The 14,442-nt window shown below is 43.1% G+C and overlaps 2 protein-coding genes across 4 annotated transcripts in view; one reads left to right on the top strand and one right to left on the bottom strand.

Moving 5' to 3' along the window:
• Positions 1-438: 438 nt before the first annotated feature.
• Positions 439-6,489, bottom strand: LOC103181954 (dual specificity protein phosphatase 13). Its single transcript, XM_007898764.2, has 3 exons — positions 6,094-6,489; positions 4,953-5,161; positions 439-1,624 (listed from the first exon to the last, which is right to left on the bottom strand). The coding sequence occupies exons 1-3, from the start codon at positions 6,258-6,260 to the stop codon at positions 1,377-1,379; spliced, it is 624 nt and encodes a 207-aa protein (XP_007896955.2). The 5' UTR covers positions 6,261-6,489; the 3' UTR covers positions 439-1,376.
• Positions 6,490-9,532: 3,043 nt separating this feature from the next.
• The window catches only part of samd8 (sterile alpha motif domain containing 8), a 28,749-nt gene continuing 23,839 nt past the window's right edge, over positions 9,533-14,442 (top strand). The window contains exon 1 of one of the 3 annotated variants that reach the window (XM_007898817.2): positions 9,533-9,623. The gene's annotated coding sequence lies outside the window, so the exon portion shown is untranslated. Of the gene's footprint in view, positions 9,624-10,694; positions 10,716-13,927; positions 13,983-14,442 lie in introns of those variants that run through there. The other 2 variants (XM_007898842.2, XM_007898825.2) reach the window with 2 other exon arrangements.

The raw sequence follows: 14,442 nt of genomic DNA, 5'->3' as shown, positions 1-14,442 counted from the left end.
AATTTTTAATTCTTTTTAACCAACCAACATTCCTCCTTCCCCACAAGTATGCGTGTCAGCCTAGTTCAGTTGGTAGTTAGTGCTCTTGCCTCTGAGGCAGAAGGTTGTGGGTTCAAGTCCCACGTCTGGACTTGGAATCACATGGCCGAAGATGACACTCCAGTGCGGTGCTGGGGGAGTGCTGTGTTTTTGGAGGTGCCATCCTTCAAACAAGATATTAAATCGAGGCCCTGTCTGCCTGTTCAGGTGGCTGTTAAAGATCCCATGGCACAATTTTAAAAGAAAAGGGAGTTTTTCACAGTGTTCTGTCCAACAATCGCCCTAATAAAATTGGTCACTCACTCCACTGCTATTTGTGGGACATTGCTGTGTGCGAATTGACAGCCACGCTTGCCCACAAAACACAGTGACCACACTTTACAGCATATCCTGTGAAGCACTTTGGGACTTTTTCCTGATGTGAAAGGTACTATATCAATTGTAAGTATTATAATTAGGTAATGTGGAATAAGGATACTTAGAAGAGTGATTGACAGATAATTGGGTATGAGAGGTGTTAAGAGGTGTAGTGAAAAGGCAAGGCATTGGGATAAAATCTTTCAAGGTCCCTAAATAGTAGTTCAGGCTCAATGGACTGAATGGCCTCCTACTATGCCTGCTTTTTTGTGTACACAGGATATGTGCTGGCACATCAACAGGATAACACCATTTCCCTTTAGAAAGAAGGATGTCCCACTCCTCCCCCCCCCACCTCCAACATCACTTCCCCTTGGGTCAAAGAAACATTTAAAATATTTAATAAATAGATTTGGAAAACATCCCAAATTAAACTAATAGTCCCAGAGTTAACATGCGATAAATCAGCATGGCTGCAGGGCAGTGGATCACAAAACTCCTCCAACCATGGAGCCTGTAAATGAAACAGACACAAATAGATTGTGACAGTCAGGCTACGAGATGAATATTTTTCACTGTTTTTTTGAGAATGTGTGCAAAATTATCTATTGAATTTAAATGGAACATTACAGCCATCCAGTGGTAGTGTGTGTAGAGAGTTGCGTGCATTTGCTAAGACCGGGGGAGGGGATGGGTGGGGTATGCCACAATCTGTCATTTATTGTCACCAAATTCATGACATAAAAGGGTGTTCCACTATCCTGAGTACATAATGTTATGATTTATCTTTCTGTAAGTCAAGGGTGAAATCAAAGATAAATCTCTTGGCAACACGCACAGTGGAAGCTCATTTTGATTAAAATAAGAATTGAGGTGGAGTCTTTATCTCTGTTTATGAAACAATGGGATGTTGAGTTGTCTGATTTAAGGCCCGGATGCGGGATAGGATGGTCAATCCGGATTTGTGGTATTTTGAGCAGTTATGAGGCGTTGCCCGATGAGGTCTGGTGGACATTCCTGAGGGATCTCCGAGCATTCCTATCTTCCTTTAGCTTCTGGTCCAGCTTACGTAACTGCTTTAGGAAACCTCGATTGGGAAAAATGCGTCTGCGAGCGGTCACTGTCTCGATTGCCTCCGCCAGCGAGTGACTGTGATATACCATCAGGTAGGCCAGCACCAAAGTGGCAGATCTGCTGACTCCGACTGCACAATGCACTAGGAGCTTCCCTGGGATATACATTAAATGCAATCATTAGTCTTCTTAATACAGTCATTAGTCTTCTTAATACTTCTTAGTGTCAGCCTCACTCAGTTCCAGAGTTCTTGCCAATGGGTCAGAAGGCTGTATGTTTAAGCTAACGCTGGGCCTTGAACTCACATAGTCTATGCTGACACTCTACTTCGTTGTTTGGGGGCTGTGATGCATTATCCGAGATGCCATCCTTTGGATGAGACATTAAACTGAGGTCTTCAGGTTAAAGATCCAATGGCCCTATTCGAAAAGAGAAGGGAGTTTCTCCCAGTGTCCTGGCCAATAAATCCCCCAAATAAAATTGGTCACTCACTCCATAGCTGTTTATGTGACATTGCTGTGTGCAATTTGGCTGCCATGTTTGCCTATATGGCAAACATTCACTGCACTTTACAGTATTATCCCAGGAAGCACTTTAAGACATTTTACTGATATGAAATATGCTATACACCAAGTGCAAGCATTATTAACTAATCATCGTTACAATCCGTAACTGTTTATTTTTGCACGTTATCGCAATATAGTTATTATACTATACTACACAATATAGTTATTATACTATATACTATTATGAAATGCATCCTTGTTTTAAATCAACAATGTTCAGAAGATACCAACAGGGAAGAATGAAATGATTGCGTATCATTGGGTCCTCAAATATTTACCACTTACCACAAATTAAATCATCACACAGCAACAGCACTTTACTTTCCTTCATAACGGCAGTGAATAAAATTTAGGTAGATCTGGATCGCCCTCTGCTGTTGGATTACTGGCTCAGCACCTGAGTTGTTTCAAGAGCAACATTAGCTAACCTTTTTAACCTAAACCTGTTTGCAACGCAATGTCTGAATCAAGCGCCAGCCTTCTTTGGCGGTTTCAGTCGTCTGGTTCCTGAGCTGGACAAGTCTGCAGTATTCCAGGGCACTGCTGATGACTAGACTGCCAGTCTAACTCATCAGCAGGTCTTGGAAGGTCGGTCTCTCCCTCCCTCCCTCTCTCTTTCTCTCTGTTTGAGTGTGCTGTGATCTGGTCTCTTAGACGGCCTGGGCACATTGCTTAAAGCTTATATTTTTAGAAGGTATCAATAAAGGAAAATCCACATTTCAAATCGAGTCAATTCCATTCATTGCTTTTATCCATGTAATAATGATAATAATCCTTGCATTTGATACAGCGCCTTATCACGTCTTCGAGACGTCTCAAAGCGCTTCACAGAATATACCGTAAAGTGAATTGACTGTATATTTTGTGGCAAAACACGGCAGTCAATTGGGTACAGCAGTATCCCACAAACAATCATAGATTGAGTGACCAAATTATTATTATTATTTTTGTTTTCTTGAAGGGATTATTACCAACCAACCGACTAACAACCGGGTTCCTACTTACTGCCAGGTAAACAGAGGTGTGTGGAGTAAGGAAACTTGCCCAATGTTTCGCCCTGCCCGGGAATCGAACCAGGTCCTTTCGTTTGCAAGACGAGTGCTCTAACTAATAAGCTACAGGACTTCTATAGTAACTATAATTATGAGATCTTCTACACAAACATAGATATCACATTGGGCAATATATCACTGACCATCCACCACAGAAATGTCAAGAATCCATATCCTTTGTCAGTCAATTCATGATCATTTGGAACCAACACTCCACTGTTGGATGAGGATGAATGATTTACAATTGATACTTTGTTATATTTTGCAGCATTAAATCATTTATAGAAGAGGCTGTCATTATTATATGTAATTAAACTATCATGTGCCATGTAATTTTAAATAATAAATGAAAATAGGCCGTGACTGATTATAGTTAGAAGAACGGTTCAACAATTGTGCCAGAATCAATTGAAAGCGTCTACTAATTTTGATGTATTGTTTGTTGTATGTAATCGAGGTAGCTTTATTTTATGCATTGTATTTTTCTGTTTGAGTTTCTCCTTCAACAATGTTGTTGAAAACTGCAACATTTCAGAGGTAAGAGCCTATTCTTAACTTTAGGCACACAAGCCTCTATTTAGCTAGCAATAAGTAGAAGCCCAGTTGTTAGTCGATTGGCAGTTCACTTTCTGGGGGTAATAGTCACTCAATCCATGACTGTTTGTGGGACATTGCTGTGTGCAATTGACTGCCACATTTTGTCCATAAAATATGCAGTCAAATCTACTTTACAGTATATTTTGTGAAGCGCTTTCAGACATCTCAACGATATAAGGCGCTATATCAAATGCAAGGATTATTATTGTTGACTATTTCCTTGTGTAGTACTATTGGTACTGTTCTGTACCTCCAAGTATGACACCTACTTGGTGAACAAGTTCACCAGGGTTTAACTTTTTAAAATTACAAACATCATTGTTTTATGGGCTTGGAGTTACTATTTACAGTAATTAAGCTTTCCTGATGTTGGTGTAAGGTTGGTATATTTTCTGTGTATTTTCCATGATCCCCCAGAAAGAAGTCGCTGCACATCTGACAACAGTCTCAAGTGTTAAAACAGTTTAAGTACACCTGTTTTTCTCTTCGTCCTCTCCTGCACAGAATTCAGTAGCCCAGAACCAGCTCGAAAAGCGGTCTTAATAATAATTCTTGCATTTGAATCACCCAAAGTGAAACATCTCAAAGGGCTTCATACATTTTTGCTGTCAAATGTTAATCACTGTCAGCAAACACAGCAGCTATGTGTGCCAGGACACAATCATGAGGTGAAAAACCAACTGATACGGAGAACTGTTGGTCTTGCCAGGACTCTGGGAGAAACTCCCTGCTTTTTTTATATAGTATCACGGGATCTTAAAGTTTACCTGCAGAACAGACAGGTGGCACCATGGTTTAACATCTCATTTGACATAACCCATAACCTCTGATTCAGAGCTGAGAGTGCTACCGACTAAACCAAGCTGATGATACCTTTTCTTAACCAATCGAAAACCAAAAGATTTTTTTGAAAAAAAAGTGATTAGGTTAAGATAATAAAGTTGCATTTGAATTCATTTTTCAGGTTGATTTTCATAACCAATTTTACAATGTGTGTATTGTCTGGATTCTGTAGGATTTACAGTATTAATAATAAGAATCCTTGCATTTGTTATAGCGCCTTATCACGTCTTCGAGATGCTTCAAAGCGTTTCACAGAATATACTGTAAAGTGAATTGACTGTATATTTTGTGGGCAAATTTTTTTTAGCTGTTGACATGAACTAAGACATCACAATATGAATTTAACTTGTTCTGTGACGCACACTATCTGATTAAAAATAGCTGGAGAGTAAGGCTGGTTTTGAGATTTCCGATGATCTCTTACCTCCTGGGGTATCAAGTGCTCGATGTATGAATTCACCTCCAGAATGAAAATAGGCAGCAATATCAAACCCTGGTAAGTCACTGGCTGCTATTCCGTAGTACTCCACACTGGTGCCATAGAAATCATCACCTCCAAGCATCTTGTGTGCAGCGTTTAAGACATGAGTGATGCCCATCTTCCAAAGGCCAAATGTATCCTGGGCTATCGTGCTAGTGAGACAAGGGGTAGTAGGAAATATATTTTAATCGCACTCACAATATCCTTTTTTTTTCTTTTAACTTCCCTTTTAGGAACTTCTTGCTTTGAGATGAGGAATATTGATTCTGTTAAACTGAACATTCCCGTTTTGACAAACCGGGGACAGCATCAAGCCCTATTAAGAAGACAAGGCCACAAGAGGGCATCGTCTCATTTAATCTCATCCTTCCAGAATCCCCACCCTACCGTCCTCCCATTGTTTCTAAAAATCAATCTAACCATTAGGCTTTAACATACAGATGTGATTTTGAGGCACTGTAATGAAAGCTTCATGCAAATTGCTTTATATTAGTTAGTGTAGTTTGCACGCAGTGTGAAATGATCCTTTGTGCCAGAGAACAAAATACTGCTTTCGGGAGCGTTGGTGCACAGAGATTTATAGACAATTGAATGACGCTGACACTAATACAAAACAAATTTTCCGCCTTGAATCCATCACGTACTGGCAGGCACGTGATGAACTTTAGTTTTGTCACTTCTCTAATTGTTTCATCAAAACATTCTGTTATGAAACATCACATTTTTCATCCATAATCTGATGTCCTTTATTATTTAATATTCTGATACAGTTATTTATAAGCACACAGAGGTCTGTTTGCTAATCTTAATAAAAGGCACAGAATAGTACTTGGCTACATCAACAAAACTGTTACATTATTGAATAATCTTACCACCCCTGCTTATTGTTTTTCTCTATGACAACATAAATGTCTAAATAAAGAGCACCCATTTTGAAATCACATGGATGATTTACCATAAAAGTACATTTTAAATTTGTTATTAGACCCTCTCAATACAAACATTATCAAAACAATGTTTTTCAGAATGACCCAGCATCAGCCTTTGACGTCAATGATATGTGAAGCCAGTTAAGTCTACTCACATATCTCCTAGGTACAGGTTAGGCCAAACCTCGTCAATGTGGTGAAATGGGAACTTGTTGCTCTTCAAGATCTCCTCCAATTCTGCAACAGTGGGAGTGGCAGAATCTGACTTGGAGTCTTCAAGGGAACTGGGAATGTTCGCTGAGTGACCTGCTACACCTGACATTTCCACAATATAGAGTTATTTGCTTTTGTGGTTGAAATAGACCCTTCACTCTGCGATTTAGAGAGCTGTCTCTCTGTCAGACTGACATGAGTCTGAGTGTGATGCCTCTCAACAGGTGCAAATCCATGTGCTCATAAGCAACGTTGGTCAACTCGATATGCAAACAGACTTTAATAGATTCCAGTAAATTGCTGTTGAGAGGTCAACGTAATGTCAGAAATCCAATAAATGCCAATGCAAAGTTTGCCTTACCAAAATAGTTCTGTAGCACAGGAGCTTGCTCAATGTCTACTTTTGCTATTCTTGAATAACAACAACTTGCATGTATCCAGCGCTCTTCACACAGGGGAGCGTCTGGGAGTGCTTAATGGCGGCGGAGCCTGATGCCTAGCTGGGGTGGGGGAGCGGGAGCAGGTGATTGTAAGCGTGGTCAACGAGGAAGGTCTTCAGTCATGATCCAAAATAGGGGAAGAAGGGGGCAAGGTGGAGGGATTGGGGAAGAGAGTTCCAAACCTTCGGGGCTGGCCACCGATGGTGAAAAGGAGGGGATGAGGGACAAACAAGAGACCAGAGATAGCCAATGATGGTGTATTGCAAGGTCGTTCGAGTGGGGAGAAAGCAGGACAGAAAGGTAGGGAGGTACCAGGGTGTCAAGGGATTTGTTTACGAGTGAAAGGATATTCAATACAGTACAAGCTGAGTATCAGATCACCCTGCTGTTACCAGTATTATTTACTGCGACTGTCTGTTTATTATCAAAGATTATATTGCAAATGCTTTAGTTGACAGTGCAAGGCTCAACTGGGTCAAGCATTTTGTTGGATGACATTCTTGTCTCCTGAGAGTGTTTGGAATGGGTCTGGGAGATGTGCTGAGGTGCCAGAAGATTCATAGCGAGTTTACTCGGGTAGCAATTTGCTTAAAACTTGCTTTTTCACCAGTTTCTATTTTTATTAGTAACCTGGGAGTCCCTAATGGTGTCAGGTCTTTTCCATTGCCCTGCATGCTAATTCATTCCTGGCCTACCACACAAAAAAATCTACTGACACCCCCTACCCACCCCATTAAAGTTTTCACAAACACTTAATTTTCCCCTGATCCAGACGGTGTTTGTTTGCAGACGGTTCCTGTCCGAAGCAGTCCCAATGTTACGCAGCTAACTCAGGATAGGCTGGGAAATTCAATCTGAAATCTCCCTGAGCTACTCAGTGAGCTGTCAGTGCTGAGGATGAGATGCAGCACAGTGACATGGCCCAACCTACAGGCACAGACACTCACTAGATAAACACAATGAGTTTACAACGAGGATGCGCTGCAGTGTCAGTCTGCATGTTTCAGTCACTCTCTGAGTTTACAATGATGGTGTATTGCAAGGTCACACACTGGATGCCAATAAATACTAACAATTTAATGATAATCCTTTTATTTGATAGTTTCTTTCACTTCAGCAGGATGTCTCAAAATGCTTCACAGGATGTACCTTACAGTGCAGCAACTGTATTTTTGGTGAACATAACTAATTTGCATGCAGCAATATCTCACAAGCAACCATGAAGTCAATGACCATTTATTTCCGGAGGATTGTGGCCAGGACACCAGCAGAGATTTTAATACATTTTGTCCTAGCCAGCAATCCTCCAGAAACAGTTGGTCATTGACTTGTTTGTGAGATTTTGCTGAGTGAAAATTGGTTGTCATGTTTGCCTACAAAATACACACTTTAAGGTGAATCCTGTGAAGAACTTTGAGACATCCTCCTGAAGTGAAAGACAATGTGACATGGAATCTTTAACTTCAATCTGAACAGGCAGGTGAGAGTCCTGTAGCTCAGTGGTTAATACACTCACCTTGCAAACGAGAACCTGGGTTCAATTCCAGGCAGGGTGAAACCTTGGGCAAGGTTCCTTACTCCACATGTCTAATAATAATCCCTCCAAAACAAAACAATAATAAATTGGTCATTTTCAATCCACGACTGTTTGTGGGACACTGCTGCGCGCAATTGGCTACTGCATTTTGCCCACAAATATATGGTGAATTCGTCTTACAGTCTATTCTGTGAAGCGCTTTGAGACGTTGAGAAGACGTTAAAAGCGCTGTATCAAATGCAAAGATTATTATTATATTATCTCAATTTAATGTCTCATTCAATCTCTTGTGCGTTCCCCAACATTGCAATGTTGGTATCCTAAACTATGTGAGTTCAAAGTCAATACGGCTCAAACTGAGTTTTACTCTGTGGGTACATTTACAGGCTCAGTCATCAACACAGTGAAGTTACACTGACTGGCTATGGACTCCTATTTGTCGCTCGTGCCCTCTGTTCCACCATCGACGGTCACGCTTTCAGCCCTAAAACTCTGGAACACTCTCCCTCAATCCCTCCGCCTTGCCCGCTTCTTCCCCGTCTTCAGGTCGCGTGAGGTTACATTGAAGGTGTGTTACAGGCTCAGTTGCACAGTGAGATTACACTGAGGACAACAGGCTCAGTCACTGAGTGAGATTACACTGAGGACTACAGGCTCAGTCACTGAGTGAGATTACACTGAGGACTACACGCTCAGTCACTGAGTGAGATTACACTGAGGACTACAGGCTCAGTCACTGAGTGAGATTACACTGAGGACAACAGGCTCAGTCACTGAGTGAGATTACACTGAGGACTACACGCTCAGTCACTGAGTGAGATTACACTGAGGACAACAGGCTCAGTCACTGAGTGAGATTACACTGAGGATTACAGGGGCTCAGTCACTGAGTGAGATTACACTGAGGATTACAGGGGCTCAGTCACTGAGTGAGATTACACTGAGGACTACAGGCTCAGTCACTGAGTGAGATTACACTGAGGACTACAGGCTCAGTCACTGAGTGAGATTACACTGAGGACTACAGGCTCAGTCACTGAGTGAGATTACACTGAGGACAACAGGCTCAGTCACTGAGTGAGATTACACTGAGGATTACAGGGGCTCAGTCACTGAGTGAGATTACACTGAGGACTACAGGGGCTCAGTCACTGAGTGAGATTACACTGAGGACTACAGGGGCTCAGTCACTGAGTGAGATTACACTGAGGATTACAGGGGCTCAGTCACTGAGTGAGATTACACTGAGGATTACAGGGGCTCAGTCACTCACTCATTCACTCACTGGGTAAAAACATTGTTTACAGTGGGAGGGCGCTGCACATGACACCGCCGGCCTGAGGGCGGCGCTGTTGGGAGCGGGCGAGTGCGGTGTCGCAGGTTGTGAGCGGCGTTTCCCGGGTGACGCGCCGCTCTCCCCGACAGCCCAGGCCGCTCGGGGCACTCGCTCACAGCGGCGGGGAAACCGGCCACAGCCAGGGAGGGCCTCCGCGGGGTAAGTCAGGTCCGGGGCGTGTGGGGAAGCGGCTGTCGGGATCTGAAGGGTCGAGGCGACCGGCGCGGTTTGGCCGCCGCTCGCGCTCTCTGATGGTTCTGGGGAAAGGCTACTCCGGAGGTCAGAGAAAGAGACGCACTCACTAACACACACTCACACACACTCACTAACACACACTCACTAACACACTCACTAACACACACTCACACTCACTAACACACACTCACACACACTCACTCACTAACACACACTCACACACACTCACTAACACACACTCATTCACTCACTAACACACACTCACACTCACTAACACACACTCACACACACTCACTCACTCACTAACACACACTCTCACTCACTCACTAACACACACTCACTAACACAGACACACACTCACTCACACTCACTCACTAACACAGACACACACACACACACACTCACACACACTCACTCACTAACACACACTCACTAACACACTCACTCACTAACACACACTCACACACACAGACACACACACACTCACACACACACTCACTCACACACACTCACACTCACTCACTCACACACATTCACTCACTCACTCACTCACACAGAGACCCATACACAGACACACACTCACTCACTCACTCACTCACTCACACTCACTCACACACACACACTCACACACAGACACACACACTCACACAGACAGCCACACACACACACACACTCACTCACACACACTCACTCACACACAGACACACACACACTCACACACACTCACTCACTCTCACACACACAGACACTTACTCATAAACACACACAGACACTCACACACACATTCACACTCACACACACACACGCAGACAGAGACAGAGACACACACAGACAGAGAGAGACACAGACAGACAGACAGAATGGGGTCACGGATTTGGTGTGGGAGAGGACACGGGCTGCAGAGTTCTGGATTATCTGCAGCCTGTGGAGGACGGAGTTGGGAAGGCCGACAAGCAGGGCGTTTGCACAGTCGAGCCTGGAGGTGATGAAGGCATGAACGAGAGTTTCAGTGGCCTGAGGGGTGAGGTAGTGGTGGAGTTGGGTGATGTTACGGAGGTGAGGGAAGGCAGAGCAGGTCATGGCTTGGATGTGGGGAAGAAAAGACAGTTGAGGGTCAAACAAGACACCTAGGTTCCTGACTGACACACAAGAGAGACACACATACAGAGACACTCACACACTCACATAGAGAAAGACATATACACACGGACACACACACATACAGACACACTCACACAGAGAGACATACAACACACACACAGACACTCACAGAAAGAGAGAGAGAGACATACACACATTTTCACTCAGAGAGATACACACACAGACACTCACATATAGGGAGAGACACACACACTCGCAGAGAGAGAGACATACACATACAGACACAGTGAGAGAGACATACAGTCACTCACAGAGAGAGAGACATACACACCTACCCATAAAGCGACATGCACAGAGACATACACACTCACACAGAGACATACACACACACTCACACAGAAAGACATACACACACAGACATATACAGACATACAGACACAGAGAGAAAGACACACATACTCATATAGAGAGAGAGACACACACACACACTCATACAGAGAGAGGGAGACATAAACACAGAGACACACACACCAGCACTGCAGAGAGTGAGGGTCTCTTACTGGATTGAATGAGTTTGAATGAGTGTGTTGAATGAGGGAAGGAGGGATTAAAGAATTTGCTGGAGGGAGGGAGCTGCTCATGAGGGATTGTTTGCAGAGTGAGGGAGGGAGAGGGACGATAACCTATGACGATAATTCCGATGATAACGGAATTGAGACTTAGTGAGGCAGGGTCTCTTGGAGGGAATTGATGCATTTATTTGTCTTCAGTGAATCATTTTTTGAACCACGTATGAGATGTGTTGCATTTTCCCTGTTTATTCTTTCTCTCATGGTGACTGTAAAATGTAATGACTGAAATTATCAGGAAGTTTGGCTTCATTCGTTCACCCAGCGCACACAGATTTTTTTCAAAAAACACGTTTTACTTGCTTATTATCAATTCACAAAAAATTATTTGTTGTGAACTTTGGCCATTTGCCAGTTTTCTCCCTTTATTTGGATTGAATAATTAGTACGTTATTTAGAGGCTTTTAAAAAGTAGAGACCTTTAAAGAAAGTGATCTCTGCAAAAGCTAAATTAGTCCTCGTGTGAGAACTGATAACTGGAAAAGCTGGTTTCTCAGGCTGAATATGAAGTTCAAGGTTATACATTGCGACAGAGATGGGTCAGTGCTTTGAATCATGCAACCTTGTATTGCAATTATATTCTGCTGATTGAGCAATGGTGATTATCTCAAAATGCGGAAAGCTGAGTTCAGTTCAGTCAAGATAACCCTAAAAATTGGTTCAAGGACTGTAATCAGATCAGGGTTCTATTTGAGCCTTGATTCGTGCTTTGCAGAGACAGTGTTTTGATGTTGAGACACAGTTTAGATCTGGTCAGACAGCTTTTTTTTGAAAAGATTGGAAGAGAGCCATTGTACAGTCTTATGATTTGGATACACTACAACAAGAATAAATCAATTTAGATAGCAGCTTTCACATCGGGAGGACGTCCCAAGGCACTAGACAATCAAGGGTTTAAACTCGAGCTGGGAGTTGGAATCAAAAGGGTTGGGGGTGGGAGGATGACTGAAGGCATGGTCAAAGAGTAAGGTCTTGAGATGGGCCTTGAAGGGATGGAATTCCAGAGGGTGGGGCAGAAAGGCCCGACCATTGATGGTGGGGTGGGCAGGGCTGGGGACATGGAGCAGACCAGTGCCACTGAGCTGAGGGAGCGGGCAGGATGGTATGGTTTTAGTAGGTCGCAGAGGTGGGGAGAAGCAAGATTGTGGAGGGCTTTAAAAGAGAGGATGAGGATCTTAAATAGATCTCCTGAAGGATGGGGAGCCAGTGAAACTGGGCGAGGATGGGGGGTGATCAACCAGGATATGAGCTGGAGAGTTCTGAATAATCTGCAGCTTGCGGAGGGAAGAATTGGGAAGTCCAACGAGCAGGGAGTTAGCATAATTAAGCCTGGACGTGATGAATGTGTGAATGAGGGTCTCAGCAAGGGGAGAGGCAGTGGCGGAGGCGGGCAATGTTGCGATGGTGAGGGAAGGAAGAACGTGGCAGAGCATGGATGTGGTACTATTGATTATTGGAAAGTGAGAGACAGAATTTTGTTTTTGAAAGGAATCTAGCTCCACTGGATGGTTAAGTGAGTCCATCCAGTGCGTAGCTGAGTTATATAGATTGTGAAGGTTCATGGTTTCATTCCCGGTTTGTGCCAAGTTAGCTGATCTCAGCTAGGGTGGTATTTGGTGCTCTACAATTAGCTTTAGCATCCCAGTTCAGTGAGGGGAATATCCATCAGGGTTCCTGAGCCTGCGTCCCCAGGTGGGGTGGATGTTGGTTGAGGCAGGTTGAGCTGTGATGGCCCCTGCGCTCAAGTAGTCTTTGACTCACGTATAAAGCATGACCACTTTGTAGAGGTACCAGACAGTGCACAGTGCCGGTGAAATTGTCGCACAGGGGACTTCTTTTACTTAATAAGTAAAGCAAAGTGCAGTGGGAAATTTATACGGGTGGGAAATTCTAAAGCACACTGAATTCTTTCAAAACACGATTAATCTCATGGAATGCGAGTAGATCAATAGAGAATCTGGGTGCTAAAACTCTCCCATTTCATTAATAAAACCGCTGAAACATCTGGAATTGCTTTAGTGCTTTAATTGCAACCTCTTTTATCTTTCCTACCCTTTTTTCCCCCTAACGTTTCTTTTCGTAGCTCTTTTTAGAAATTTTCACTTGCCTTATGTTTTGCTTCCAGCTTCTGTGGTTCATCTTGGAATCTGTGAGGTTGTCTTTACAGATAAAAGCCAATTTGCACACAGCAAGGACCCACATGAAACTAATGTTCAATTTTATTTGGAGGATTGTTGGCCAGGACACCGGGAGAAATTCCCTTCTCTTTTCATGTAGTTTAATGTCCACCTGAACAGGCAGACAGGCTTTGGTTTAACACTTCAACCAATCATTTTTAAATGACGGCTAGAATTTGTATTTATATAGTGCCTTTCATGCCAGGAGAACGTTGCAAAAAATGTCATTGGTGGTTCGTTGTAAGGTAATCTGTGTTTGTACAAACCTGTTTGCTCACTTACATTTAAGATTCAGCAGCCAATAACATTGAAGAATTGATAATATAATTAGAGTTATCATAAAAGCTATAGTTTTGTGGGGTGTGCATTTGCTGGCATTGATTACTGTCATTCAGCTGGATAGCGTGTGGTTGAAGGTGAGATCAAAATTTGGCTGCAGTTTATGGCACTATACTAGAACCCACTACAATCTGAACATTGTTGATGTGGAGAGGGGTGATTGTGTTGCTCGGGTTGAAAGATGTCTGTTTCCACCTGGGACCTCGCTGAATCATGCGTCATGAATGGTCCCAAGTTCCCAATGTAGCCACAGTATTTTCTGGGTGAGGCACTTGTGTTATGTTGGGATTTGGGTGGCGTGAGTTTGTGGTTTGCAGCCAATGTTTCCTGTCATTTGAGTATTGACGGCAGTATTGACGTAGATCCCTGTAAATTTGGTTGCAAAAATGGGTATGTAAAATGAGAAAATACTGACTTACAATGCGAGGGTACTTCAAATTACAAGGCAGTGATGACACTTCATTGATCACTGGTTCATTCATAGTTGCGAAGGCAGCAAGACTGAGCAGGTTTTTTCATTCTTTAACTTCAGTGTTG

This window comes from Callorhinchus milii, unplaced genomic scaffold (assembly GCF_018977255.1).
Source record: "Callorhinchus milii isolate IMCB2004 unplaced genomic scaffold, IMCB_Cmil_1.0 Scaffold7, whole genome shotgun sequence".
NCBI classification, from domain to species: Eukaryota; Metazoa; Chordata; class Chondrichthyes; order Chimaeriformes; family Callorhinchidae; genus Callorhinchus; species Callorhinchus milii.
Note: the sequence above shows the minus strand (reverse complement) of the source record. Positions and strands in the feature narration are given on the sequence as shown.